We start from the raw sequence: 15,603 nt of genomic DNA, 5'->3' as shown, positions 1-15,603 counted from the left end.
CAACATTTCCACCCACTGGTTTGGATTGTCCCCCACAAGATACCTTAAGATATTTGTCACCTCTCGGTTATGGGACTCGACGAGCCCATTTGCTGATGGCCGATAAGAGGCGATCGTGAAATGATTTATGTTCATGATCTGGGTTACCCCCTTACACACTTCATTGACAAACTCTCGACCATTGTCACTTATCAATGTACGTGGACATCCGTACCTCACTATGAAGGAGCACAACGCCTTCGCAACCGACACTGCGGTTTTGTCCACCATTGCATACGTGTGTGTGAAGCGTGTGAATGCATCTACAAACACACACACGTACTTAAACTGCCCGTCACCGGGGGGAAATGGACCCAAAACGTCCATATGCACTCTATTAAACTTAACAGGCACTATTGACCATGTTCTGGCCTTCGGGATCACATGGTTGTGGTTCCGCATAGTGTTACACACATGGCACTTATTAATAAACCTAACAATGTCTTTTTTCATCCCTATCCAAAAAAATGACTCTCTGGCCCTTCTCAAGGCTCTCTCTATACCTACATGTCCTGCGTAAGGACTTACATGAATTACATGGATGGCTTTCTCTATCAAAGAGGAAGGGAGAACAACGCGAGATCGGATATCTCCCGGTCTCTTTTCATGCTTATAAAATAGGATATCGTCTTCGATGAAGAACTCATCTCGTCGCATGCGCAAGAAATCCGGGAGTTTGCTACTCGCATCTCTCACGCACCTCTTGACCTGTTCGATCCAAGGTTCAGATTTTTGTCCTGCAACGAGCTCACCCACACTCCAGCCACACAAATCGATCACACACTCATTCACGGGACATTCTCTCTGAGTTCCCCCCGTGGAACTTCCAACATCCACCTTCTCCGGACAGCCCTCGTCCTCTCTCTCTCTCACACTAGAGTTGCCAAGTTCTTCCCGTTTTCTATGCCCTCCTCCCACAGGTGTATTTGACCCCGAACTCTCCTGTTGTTTTCCCTTCCGCCTTGCCGACCTAGTTGTTACAGCCGCTATGGCGGTCCTGGAGAGAGCGTCTGCTACTTTATTTGACTTCCCCGAAATATGCTCGAAATTTGCAATATCAAACTCTAACAACCGCTCAATCCACCGAGCTTGCCGAGTATTTAATTCCCCTTTTTTAAACAAGTCTCGCAACGGCCGATGATCTGTATTTATTTTAATTTTATGCCCAAGCAAGAAGTAGCGGTGTCTCTCCAGCATCCATAGAATTGCCAATGCCTCCCTATCGAAGGTACTGTACCTAACCTCTGGTCCCTTTAAAGCCCGTGAAGCGAAACAAATAGGCCTCTCATTCCCTTCATCATCAACCTGAGAAATGACTCCGCCGATCGCGATCTGACTCGCGTCGGTCGTTACTAAAAATGGCCGATCGAACCTTGGATAAGCCAGAAGTTCGTCGCTCGTGAGTGCATTCTTTAATGTCTGAAAAGCAGTTTTTTCTCTTTCTCCTCACTGAAATTCAGGCCGCTTCCTCAATGAATCTAGCGGTCGTGCTATGTGACCGAAGTTCTGTATAAACTTACGGTAATAGCCAGCGAGCCCGAGAAAACTGGCTACTTCCTTAGCGTTTCTTGGCTCTGGGAATTCCTTGATTGCAGCTACTTTATCGGCACAAGGCCTTAGGCCTTCGGGCGTTACTATGTGCCCCAAAAATTCTACCTCTTGTTGAAAAAATTTACATTTGTCTAAATTAATCTTCATCCCCTGACATCTCAAAGCTTCTAACACTTGTATAAGATTTTTTTCATGCTCGTCTGCCGTAGCCCCAATTACAATTATATCATCCAAATAGACAAAAACACTATGTCCTAGCAATGAAGCTAATACAGACATCATCACACGAGAAAAATGGGCAGGAGCATTCTTTAATCCGAAAGGGAGATAATTATACTCAAGCAACTGATCATTTGCTATAAAGGCCGTCTTTTCTTTACTCTCTTCAGCTAAGGGAATTTGGTGATATCCGGACTTTAAATCTAAAGTAGAAAAAAACCTGCTTTCCCTGACTTTAAGTAACAGTTCCTCGATAGAGGGCAAAGGGTATGCATTATCCTTGGTAGCAGCATTTATCCTCCTATAATCTACGCATAATCGAAAAGAACCATCCTTCTTACGAACCATTACAATTGGAGAAGCCCAGGGGGACTCGCTTTCTCGAATCGTACCTTGCTCTTTTAATTTATTTATTTCTCTTTCAATTGCCTCTACATGACAGACGGGAGTCCTATAAGGTTTAGAACGAATTGGGGGGTGGCTGCCAGTCTCGATGTTAAATGGAAACTTAGCAATTCTCCCTGGGGTTTCATCTCCAACTGTAATTACGTCCTCAAAATTCTCTACAATATCTCCTACTCTCTTATAATAATTAATTGGTGTCGCTCCAATAGCTGTTTGACGGAGCTTTCTCAGCCTTTCCGGACCGGGACCTTGACCATGGAAAGACAAGGTCGCCAGTGTCCGTTCGGCTGTCACAAATGAACATAACTCAAGGTCGCAGACCGACTCAGTGCCTAAGCGGAACCACTGGGTACTTACATTCATAAAGGGAATTTCAACCTTTCCTTCGGTAACGGTGGAGACCCCTGGATACATGAAATCCTTCCACTTTTGATGTGGTTTCACGTATACGAGGTCACCTTCGCGCATTTCCGGTGCGGGTGCCACTGATAGGGAGTAGAGGGAGGAGGGGGGATTGATTCACCTGCCTCCGGCCCGGCAGGAACCGCCCCTGCTGTCCCCTTAGCAGTGAGGGCGACCCTGACTTGTGGCCGAGTTTCCCCCATAACTGGTATCTCTGTCTCTTCTCCTGGTCCCACTTTCCACCTCACTTCCAGCCCCTCCCCATCGGGGCCCCGTATTGTCATTTGTTTCTCCTTGATGAAATCGATTCCCAGGATAATGGGAATATCCCCCATATTTAATGTCGGAATGACATAGAAGGCATGGGTCACTTCTCGACCTTGAAGGATGAATCTCTGTCTAACGATACGTCGGGTCATCAGTTTGTGACCCCCAGCTGTGTACAACACCAGGTATTCCTTCGATGTCTGTATGGCATCCGTCGCCAAATGTTCTTCCATAAGGGAGACACTGGCCCCGGAATCAAGCAGAGCGCGTTGGATACCCGATCCCAGCTCTACTCTAAGAACGGGGACCGCATTCCTGCTTGCATGTGTGGGAGCGGCGGTGGGAGACGGCTGCTCTACCTCCCGAACCCGCTCTGGCACTCCCGGGGAAGTCGCGCTCGCTGACCCGGGGGTATCCCTTACTGCTGGCTGGGGTACTGACTGTCCTCCCCCGACGTCACACTGGGGGGTGACGTTTGACTCCTTGGCTCTTCTGTCTTCGGTACTGGCGGTTCGGACAGACGGCCCGCGGGACCGTTGGTGCCCCTCCCGCGTTGTCTTCCCCTTCCTCTGGTTGGTGAAGGGGGAACGTGATCCCTTGAGCCGACGCCGTTTTTTGGACAGCTGTTCAGTAGGTGGTCTGTGGCATGGCATCCAAAACACCGCCGCTGCTCGCCGGTGGGGCATACAGCTCGGAGGTGCCCCCTTCCCCCACAGTTCCAACAACTGCCATTCACTGCATCCCCACTTCTCGGACCCCTGCCTCTTCGAGGTCCACTGCTACGGGTACCCCGCCCCTGGGAGGCTGTCAAAGCCGGCTGGGTGTCGGGCTGCCTCACCGTCTGGGCTGCAGCTATCGTGGATGTCGGCCACTGGTTCGCCCCTTCCCCTGCTCGTCGTTCCCTGTATACGCGCAGCGCTGCCTGTACGGTAGGAAGGACATCGTACAAGGACTGCCCGGGAACTTGTAGGGCGGCCGTGACTGACAAGGGGAGCGCTTCCATCAGTTTCTGTTTGCAGTATCTTTCTCGCCATCCTGGGTCCTTACAGCTTTCCGGAGCGAAACTATTTAAATCTCTAGACATCCGTGCGACGAAACACGAGAGGGATTCTCCTGCCCGCAAGGTTGGCTGGTACTTCTGCCACAGGGTCGTCTTCTCAGTTTCAGCGAGGCCAAACCGTTTCAAGAGTTCGTTTTTGAAGGACTCCCAGTCCGTTGGCCGACCCCTCCATCCTAGTAACTTGTCGGCTGCTGCCCCGGTTATCTTCTGGGTGGCCAGTATAATCCAATGTCTATCGGACCATCCTGCAGTAGCCTCCTCTACCACCGTCAAGAAGGCTTCAATTGAAAAGTATCCCTCAGCGGGTTGGGAATCATTGAACTCGACAATCGGAATCGTTGGTACCAGAAGATCACGCGCTCGCACTGGTTCTATTGAAGGTCCTGCGTCAATTTCCGACCGAGTTGAGGTTGTAATGTCACTTCTATTGTTCTGATCTTTCTGCATGTATCTACGTATTTCCGCCAATTCGTGCATGAGTGTTTGTATGAGTATTGGTGCGCCTGTTCCCAAATTCTCTTCCCCGAGTACCGATTCTACAATAGCTGCGTCATTCCTTTCCCCTCCCTCTCTGTTTTCGTCACCTCCACTCGACGTCGAACTTCTCGTGTTAACCATTGTCACTAGTCTCTTTTGTTTCAACTTTATCAAAAATCTCACGTCGGCTAAAATCACTTAGCACAGACGCTAATTTGTTAATTACCCCACAACACCTGACACCATTTAATATGACCCGATTTAGGTCGTATTAAGGGGGGGTTCAACTTCACGTCTTGGGGAAACAAAGATAGAGACACTTCATTTATGGGTTAACATTATTAGGAGAGAGGGACATGCACAAATGATAATCGAATTGTTAATTTTCCACAGCTGCTATATTCTATTTAAGCTACAAGGGCGGCCCTTAATTATCATTACGTTACTTTACTAAGAAAAAGAGCCCTCAGAGAAATGGTACTGGTTGGCACTCATACTGGCACCCGTGACCTGGACGTTAGGTCTATACACTCGAGCCTCCCAACTCTAACTGACTAAAAAACTATGGGCAGTTCAATCGCCCAGCTTGGCCTTTCTATGGCCTGATCGATGATTGGCTGTGCTGACCCGAAAGTCTTAAAAGAACCAATAGAGAGAGATTTTGGTGACGCTAACTTTTAACGAACATTTTCGAGTGCCTAAAAGCCAAGCCGATAACGACATTCTCAAAGTGGCATCCCACGCCACATTATAACCGTCTTTCCTTTAACAAAGAAGATATCTGTTGACATTCACTTATTCCACAAAGTAACAACCTGACTGTGCTTAGCTCATATATATATATATATATATATATATATATATATATATATATATATATATATATATATATATATATAGTCTTACTTTGATGAGAGAGGTACGGCGAGAGATACACTCAGAAACCACCATTGCCGAACCAGGAGGTGGTAAGAGTTGAATCCGTGTGTGTGTGTGTGTGTGCGTGTGTGTGTGTGTGTGTGTGTGTACGTGTGCATATGTATCTAACTATTTAGAAGTAATTTTTGATGGCTCGGTACAATAGTATTTACTATAATTCATTGGTGAATTTACTTTTTATAGGATATACAAGTTCGTTAAATAGGTAATTTTAAGTGTTTATGATAATCACATACATCTAATACCAGGTATAAAGTCTCTTCTGAGCAGTTTTCTCTTGAAGTACATATGTATATAACTAAAGTGTTCTCTCTGTTATTTCAACTTCGATTAATTCTTGGTTAAATCTTTTAATAACTCGCTTCGTATCACTTGTCACTTATGATAGCATTTTCCACTATCCCAGTTCTATGGTGGCCAGGTGGTAGCGTCCTTGCCTGGTGAATGCCAGACTGGGATTCAAGTCCCGCTGAAACTCGTTAGGTCCTTTGATCGCTATAATCTCACCATCCTTGTGAGCTAAGAATGAGGGTTTTGGGTCTATAGGTCTATCTGCTGAGCCATCAGCAGCCAATGCCTGGCCCCTCCTTGCTCCTAGCTTGGGTGGAGAGGGGGCTTGGGCGCTGATCATAATATTGTCAGTCTCTAGGACATTGTCTTGCTTGCTAGAGCAATGTCACTGTTCCTTCCCTCTGCCATTCATGAGCGCCTTTAAACATTTAAAGCTTTTAAACCACTTGGAACTATTCTCGTGTCGACACGATTTGCTGGCTGCATATTGCACAATATGCAACAATTCTCTTAGATATTTTAGGACGTCTTGCTCTGATAACTTGGTGGGTTATTGTACACATTTTAAACTCAATTTTCGCTTTAATAGGCAGCCATTGTAAATCAATTAGTGTAGGAGTGATCCTTTCTCGGGGTGGGACACCTTTGATCAGTCTTGCTCCTCTGTTTATTGTATTCTGTAGTTATACTACGTATTGCACCGTTGGTTTGTTCATATAGATTATTTACCATTTCTTGCGTAGATAGGCCTAATCTAAAATCATTAACTACTCAGCAGTTTTATTGAGTATACAAATATTTATACTTAAGAAGCTTTAGTTGCACTTTACAAGCTTTTGTACATTGTAAAGTAATCTAATTTTGAAATGCATTTAATGAAGAAGACATTTTTTAGTCTTGTTTACAGTCTCGTGCATGTGTCTTACATCACCACCAAGTAAGGCTTCGTGTTTTCGTCTCCACAACAACCTTGAGATTTGAGACGTTACCGCTAGTTGGGTTTTGCATTTTCCTTTGCATTACAATTTGTCTTTATTTTTTATATACTTCTTTAAGATTAGGTTACGTAAATCATACAAAACCTATATTTTACTCTTGTGATATCCCTAGTCTTATTGTTGTAGGTTTTAATTTTATAAATTAACAAATATAGAACAACTATAGAGTCTGATTTGACGAACTATATTTTCAAATAAATTCGTCAAAACAAATCGCATTTATAAGGTTAGGTTACGTAAATCATGCAAAACCTATATTTTACCCTTTTAACATCTTGATTCTTCTTATTGATGTAGGTTTAGAGTTTATGAGTTTATATTTAGACCGACCATAAAGTTTTATTTTACGAGCGATATTCTCAAACAAATCCGTCAAAGCAAATTATATTTATAAGGTTGAATTACGAAAATCTTTTTACTTTTACTCTTGCAATATTTGAAGTCTCCCAATTGACGAAGGTCTTAAATTTATAAGTTTATATATAGACCGACCATAAACTTTGATTTGACTGCACTGAGTGCCCTCCCAGACAAATTTGTCAAAACATATCGTAAACATCTTGTGAATGGCGCCAGATATCATAAAAATTACGACACCATGAACGTAAAGATTATTCATAATCTTTTCATGATGGGAGTCCTTCATTTCTCTTGATTTACGAAATACATTTTCTCTCTCTTAAGGGCATACGTTGTGTGTGTGTGTGTGTGTGTGTGTGTGTGTGTGTGTGTGTGTGTGTGTGTGTATGTAGTGTTTATACAGTCCTTGCGTTACACATGGTTGCAGTTAGCCATACTCTTATAAGGAATTTCTGGTGATAACAAGTCTGCTCCTAGCACCACACAAAATGTCTTGTCTATTCACTTTTATCTAAATTTTAATAGAGTATGTTTTTTCTAATATATGTATTTATACATTCGTTTAAAAACGTTATCTTTTTGCAGTCCTCATACTTCAAACCTTTTCTCCCATTGATAGTTTTTTAATGTTCTATGATTATTTTTGTTGAAGTTTTTATAATTATATGAAAGATCTATTTTAATGTTATTACTGATCTTAGAATATTTCATTTTAATAACTCCTCACTTCTCATGTAGTTTATTTCCTTTCCTCACAGGGCTATTTTTCCCTGTTGGAGCCTTGGGGTTTATAGTATCCTGCTTTTCCAATAATATTAATAATAATAATAATAATGATAATAATAATAATAATAATAATTATCATTATTATTATTATTATTATTATTATTATTATTATTATTATTATTATTATTATTATTATTATTATTATTATTATTATTATTACCATGTTCTTCGCACTCCCCAAGAGAGATTAGTTCACCAAAATTTCAACTGGGCCCCACAAACTACAAGAAGAATTGGAAGACACAGGCCTACATGACTGAGGACTATGCAGCGTGAAGTAGGAGATGATGACTGGAGAAGTATTGAATTAAAAGCTCAAGATAGAGACGACTGGCGAAATCTAACCGAGGCCCTTTGCGTTAATAGGCGTAAGAGGAGATGATGATGATGATGATTATTATTATCATTGTTGTTGTTGTTGTTGTTGTTGTTATTATTATAAATTACTAAGCTACAGCCCTAGTCATTACTATAAATTGCTAAGCTACAACCCTAGCTGGAAAAGCAGAATGCTATAAGCCCAGGGGCTCCAACAGGGAAAATAGCCCAGTGAGGAAAGGAAACAAGGAAAAAGAAAATATGTTGTTGTTGTTGTTGATCAATACGGTCTCGAATATATTTGACTGATCAAAGATTTCTCAAATTTGTTAGTTCTAAAATAATTTTCTTAAACTTGCATAATTATCATTGCCCTCACTGGGCTATCTTCCCTGTTGGGACCCCTGGGCTTATAGCATCCTGCTTTTCCAACTAGGGTTGTAGCTTAGCATTTAATAATAATATATTAAAAAAGCTTATTCAATGAATATTCATACATTGTATGATCCAATTATAAATACTTTTCTTTCCCAGCTTAAATATTATTATTCATAATCATAGCATCTTTTGCTACCAGTTATTGAGAACGTAGTCTCTCTCTCTCTCTCTCTCTCTCTCTCTCTCTCTCTCTCTCTCTCTCTCTCTCTCTCTCTCTCTCTCTCTCTCTGCGTTTTATTTCTTAATGAGGATATTTATCATCATAATATCTCTGTGAAATCGTTGTATTATTATTATTATTATTATTATTATTATTATTATTATTATTATTATTATTATTATTATTATTATTATTATTATTATTACTTGCTAAGCTACAACCTTAGTTGGAAAAGCCAGATTCTATAAGCCCAAGTGCTCCAACAGGGAAAAATTGCACAGTGAGGAAAGGAAATAAGGAACTAAATAAATAATCTGAGAAATTATGAACAATTAAAATACTTAAAAAAACATTAACAAAATCAAAACAGATATTTCATATATATATATATATATATATATATATATATATATATATATATATATATATATATATATATATATATATATATATATAGAAAGACTTATGTCTGCCTGTTCAACATAAAAACATTTGCTGAACCCAACAGTAAGAGAAAGTATAGTTTTTATTATAAAATGAAGCTAAAACTAATTCAAGAAACAACTCATATTTATGCTATATTTGAAAAACGCCAATGCTAAAATCTCCGTGTATCAAATATTAACAATCCTGTTTCAGTAAAAAAGTAAACATCTTTTTCGAAAGATAGAAATAAGATGATTTACTTAAAACCTGTAAGAGTAAAAGAAATCTATTGCAATCTTTCGTTTCAGATACATAATAAAAATATAGAAACAATATCTGTTTATGAAACCTTGAAAAATATGAATTTAAAGTAAAAGAGCAACACTATGTAACAGAAGAAGAAAAGAAATATAGAAGTAGTCGAGAGATCGACAGGAAATGGAAACAGTAATCTAATCTAGTACATACGTACATAGAAATGTAGGCTATATATGTATTACACAGATACACACACACACACACACACACACACACACACACACACACACACACACACACACATATATATATATATATATATATATATATATATATATATATATATATATACATATATATGTATATATATATATATATATATATATATATATATATATATATATATATATATATATATATATATATATATATATATATATATGCATATGTATATATGTATACATATATATGCATATGTATATATGTAAATATACACACACACACATATATATATATATATATATATATATATATATATATATATATATATATATATATATATATATATATATATATATATATATATATATATGCATTTATATATATATATATATATATATATATATATATATATATATATATATATATATATATATATATATATATATATATATATATATATATATATATATGCATTTATATATGCATATATATATATATATATATATATATATATATATATATATATATATATATATATATATATATATATATATATATATATATATATATATAAATATATATACTGTATATTTATATACTACATATGCATATGTATATAGGATATATATATATATATATATATATATATATATATATATATATATATATATATATATATATATATATATATATATATATATATATATATATATATATATATATAATTTTGTGTATGTTTGTACATGTAGGCCTATACATAGATGCACATCATGATAAAATGCAAACCACCTACGCAACGAAGTAAAAACATATTCAATTTATTGATGAAAAGAATGAACTCAATTATAATATATGAAAAAGTTAAAACAAACCAAAAAACGTGATTAATAACTAAAAAATGATACCTAAATCCTTATTTGAGAAGAGCCGTTACAAAGGAAACACCTTTATTTGAGCAAACACGTAGCTTGGGTGGTGCAGCTGAGGCCTGCCGGATAGCCGTGAATTCAAAACAAAACTACTTTCTATTCTTATGTAAGTCAATTCTGCTTCTTATTAATTGAATTTTAGTGTTTTAACCTTCTTATTAATAGATTTTCATTGTCTTGTATATTGTCTTAAAGGTATTTATGGTTTTATTCCTTAATTAATTGTAAAACACAGCTTATTGTCATCAATCGACCGTGGCGCCAATATTCATTTCGAAGTGGCTTGGGTGAACTGTCAATCATCTGTATTAAAAATACAGTTTTGAAAGTTTGTTTGATTAAATATTTCTTTGAAATTAAGTAAAGTGAATTTTTAAAGTAATGCTTCGTGTTATTTATTGTGTAGTTGAATAGGGAAGAAACGTAATTTCTCTAGAAAGAAACTTTAATGAAGGAAAATAATTTTTTTTGTTGAATTGTAGAAAAATACCAGGAAATTACAAAAGTTATTTCATAAGGAGCTAAAAACCACATCTTCATTTATCCTACAGGAGGTTATGTAGTTGGCTGTGAAATACAGTCTGTAATTAATTTCGCAAATATTTATTGTATTACAATATTCGTAATGAAGAAAATTACTGTTCGTGGTGTATTAAGTACTTTCAACTCTTCTTATGCAGATAATTATGGGAAACAAATTTACAAAATGCTAGATATCATAATTCCAAAAGTTATATAAAAAAACTGCATTTTAAAATGGATACAGAGGAACATCATCTGGCCTAAGGTTCCCCACCTAACCTAGGAGTTTTATCCTTATCTACCTACCTACTGTGGTGTCCCTACGACCACCTCTTAGATGGCCGTAGCTTTAGCTCACCCTAAGACTAAATAAAAACCTTATGTTTACTTCCACCTACTAAATTACAATATTTCATAATTTGGGGCCTTTGTATATCAGCGGCCAGTTGCTCCAGCATGCATTAAAAACGGACATCAACTAACCTGAACTTCCCTCCCCCTAACCTAACCTACAAGCTGTGTCCTTACCTACTTACTTAACAGGGGGCTAATCCCTCCTCCCGCAACCCCCTACACTGCCGTATTCTTAGCTGTCGTTATACATTCAGGTGGCCGCTATCATACATACACCCCCAGCGGCCAGTTCCTCCAGCGTGCATTAAAAATGGACATCCCACTAGCTAACCTAAAATTCCCTCCCCCCCCTAACCTAACTTACAAGCCGTGTTCTCACTTACTTCCCTGACAGGGGCTAACGCCCCTTGCAATTCCCCTTTATACTGTTGTATTCTTAGCCATCATCATACATACAGGTGGCCGCTATCATACATACACCCCCTTAATTTGTAAAACTATCTTCGTAGTATCATATTTCACACTAAGTTTAAAGAAAAAACTGGTAATGTTTCGATAGAGTTCCACCCAGCAATTACCGCTTGCTAGTACATAGGAGCTTAATTTTTTCTTTTTTGTGAGTGAAGCGAGCGCACGGTGGAGCAAAAACCATTAAGGACTCTATTGAAATATTACCAAAATCTAATGGTATGTTTTCTAGAAATATATTTAACGAAATACATTCCAATGTCCTAGTTGATATTGTATTACAATGTAAAACCAAGAGTTCTACCTCTTCTTTTAGCATACATTCACTGTATGATGGTCAGAGATACCTCACTCAGTAAGATCAAGGCATCTTAGATCAGTTTTAGTGAGTAGGGAATAGCAGAAGGTTAATACTATATGATAGGTAAGGACAGTGTATCGTAGGTTATGTTAAGGTGGAGAACATAAGGTTTCAATATTTACTTGCGATGGTACGTGTAAGTTTTCAAGAGACTTGCCGTTACTTGGTCCAGAGCTTTGGCCTGAACCCCCGTTATCATCCTCGACCTCCTTATTTGCCAGTTCCTAAATATGTGATAACCTCTTAATTCTGGAGACAACCCATCATTATTCATGTATGTAAACAGTAACGTTGTGGATAGGTTAATGTGTGTCGTCATTATTAAGCATTGAAACCTCATGTTCCCCATGAACCTAACCTAGGGCACTTTGTCATTTATTTCCTGAAAATATGGCCTATGCCTCCTGCCACCCTCCACTTATTTAAAAAGACCTAAGATTATGCATTCTTACTCCTTCAAACATCTTAATATCACTGAATCGTTAATGGGTAAAGTTATATGCTGGTCCATAATTTATATAGATACTGTGTACAGTACGGTGGATATTTATAGGGCTTGAATGTAACCTAACCCAGACACTGGGTCCTTAATGTACATTAACCCTGTTATTGGGTCCTTACTTTGCATTGGATTCCCACCTAACCTAACCTAGGGCATAGTAAGTTAGATTGTTCTTACACAAATATGATCTATCATCCTTTAAAGGTTTAAAAGCTGCTCATGAATGCAGAGGAAAGGGACTTGACATTGCCCTATCAAGCAGTACAATGCCCTAGAGACTGACCATATATACATATGAACAGCACCCAAGCCCCTTCTCAACCGAAGGTAGGACCAAGGAGGCCCTGGCAATGGCTGCAGATGACTCAGAAAATAGACCTATGGGCTCCCCCAACCACCCCCATCCTTAGCTCACAAGGATGGTGAGGTTGAAGTGACCAAAGGAACTAACGAGTTGGAGCGGGACTTGAACCCCAGTCTGGCGATCAGCAGTCAGGGACATTACCATATCGGCCACCACAACCCTAATAGGAGGATGCCTCCAGCAAAGGTTGAATGGCTATGGAAATTTTACAAGATAGTTATGACTACAGTATTGATGGGTTCAATGCCCACCTGTCTGTCAGCACGACACTCACTTTTGGCTCAAAATTCTGTATCATTTTTGTTTTCCCTCTATTCTCTTAACAGAGAATACGATAGGAATTTCGTCGGAGAACGAGTGATTGCCGGACGAGAGCCGATGAAAGAAAGGCAATATCGGTAACTGAGGATTTGCCACATCCAACTCTCAGCTCCATGCCCCTGCCACGTTGACCAATGGCTTGACTTATTGCAGCTGGAAGAGGGGAAAATCGATGCATTATGCGAACATCTAGGAGAGGGATGGGTGCGAGGGTGATGGCCAATATCTTGACCAGCATTGCACTTGCAGGGTCCTTTATGAGACCAAATGTCGAGCTCTTGTACCTCGTAGGGAAACACCTTCCCAGTCTAAGTTGAGTTGTCTCTGCAACGCTTCTCCCACGCGTATGTGAGGAGAGATCAGTCGATTTGTCTCCTAGAATTCTGTGACCTCTTATTCCTCTTCTTGGCTGCAAGCATCATGTCCGAAGGTTCATCAACAGGAAAGGAAGAAGACACAGGTCGGGTGGGAGGGATACGCGAACGTGTACGTGTTTTAGCTCCCACTGACCTTTCTTCATAGATGTTGAGGATTTTGGAACTGGCGGCACCACAACTGCGTCGGGTGGAGACGTAATTTCTTCCTTAGCAGCAGGACTCGTCAAAGGTTGCTATGCCATGTCGATCCTCTAGGTGGAACAGCCGAATAGAAGGGCCCAGCAAGGCAAGACTTTGGAGTCCTAATGTCAGTTAACACTTCAAGAAGTTTCTCCACTGATAGGGTGCTGTCGATTTCAAAGGAAAACCACAACTACTGTAGGTCCTTGTCCTTGCAAAGGTCGTCGTCAAGCAGCACAGCGATAGGCGTACTTTGAGAGAGAGAGAGAGAGAGAGCGAGAGAGAGAGGCAGTAGAGTATTACGTTCACTAGGGAAAGTGATACTTCTGGCTCCTTCAAAGCATGTTTGGATGGGCAATGCTGGGGCTTCTTCCTCCTTACGAATGCTTCCGAAGGACTCGGCCCTAAAGGAAGTCGAAGAAAAGAAGGAGCTTTTGTTTTCTCCGGTATTAGGTTAGGTGTTATGAAGTCCGATGCTGAAGAATCCCTCTTAGGTTTCTTCTTCCTAAACTCGACCAACTAGGCTACAGAGGATGTCAAACCCTACACTCATGTCAGGGGGATGACTGTAAACAGTTATGTCTCCTGCTGAAAATATCTAGTGGTTGGGGACCCACTTTAGACTTCTTTGTGGACCGTCCACAATTCCAACCAGATTTCCCAGAACACGGCCGCATGTCTGCACGTGGAGTCTTCATGAACAGCCAAAACAGCAAACGGTTATTACTTTGAAAAGAGAATGAAGAAAGATCAAAGGGCCAAGTTAGAGCCAGCAAAGGAATCGTCTGTACTGAACTGTAGCCAGATTCAAAGTAAAGGTTGTTCTGCCCTCTACCCGGCAGCAAATCTGTTGATCTCGTAAAAAGTTTAAACTGCCATTCCAGGTTTGCGGAAGTCATACTACATTTCAAAGACTCTGGTTTGCATTTGTGTAAGAACAAATAAAAAAAGTAGTAGGCCTATTTATACTTACATCTAGATGTAATGTTTCTGTTTTTTTATATATTTTATAGTTTAGTTCAACTAGTGTTCTATCAGTATAAGGGTAGAGTCCTGTATTATGTTTTATTTTGTCCATTTTAGTTGTGCTTTGTCCAAATGGTCATGAAGAACATGTTTGATTTCTTCATCTTCAATTGTTCGGTACAAGGCTACATCTTAAATAACAGTAAATGACGTTAAAGTAAGAGCAAGCAATAGTACACTAATATGTATAATTAAAGCAAAAAGATTTTTTGAGTGGACGTCTCTTGTTCTCTATAAATGACAACAGATCCTTCTCCATAAGAGATATGCATTAGCGCTTAAATGATTAGGAATACATAAGAAGCAAAAAAGATACTTTCTGAAAGGAAATATTATAACTTGCCTCCAAAATATTTGACGTTCACCCATTACCTGAGGCATTGTTTGAACGCTCTAGACTGTAAGGGTCAGTCTTGCATACATTAGTACAGTCCTGATATGGGGAGCTTGAGTTTATTGCTTTATAATTAGGTGTCAAGGTTGTCCCCTCCAAAGGAAGAATAAAAATTAAATTTGATGAGCAATGAAATTATTACTTTTAATCTAAAGGTTACCTTTTTCTTTCAGATAATATTGCAGAAAT

General features: G+C 39.0%; 1 protein-coding gene across 1 annotated transcript in view; it reads right to left on the bottom strand.

Moving 5' to 3' along the window:
* Positions 1-15,401, bottom strand: part of LOC137646645 (galactosylgalactosylxylosylprotein 3-beta-glucuronosyltransferase P-like) — a 124,265-nt gene extending 108,864 nt beyond the window's left edge. The window contains exon 1 of the mRNA XM_068379750.1: positions 15,393-15,401. Coding sequence (XP_068235851.1) covers positions 15,393-15,401 — 9 coding nt within the window. The remainder of the gene's footprint in view (positions 1-15,392) is intronic.
* Positions 15,402-15,603: the final 202 nt, after the last annotated feature.

Source organism: Palaemon carinicauda, chromosome 9 (genome assembly GCF_036898095.1).
Source record: "Palaemon carinicauda isolate YSFRI2023 chromosome 9, ASM3689809v2, whole genome shotgun sequence".
Classification (NCBI taxonomy): Eukaryota; Metazoa; Arthropoda; class Malacostraca; order Decapoda; family Palaemonidae; genus Palaemon; species Palaemon carinicauda.
Note: the sequence above shows the minus strand (reverse complement) of the source record. Positions and strands in the feature narration are given on the sequence as shown.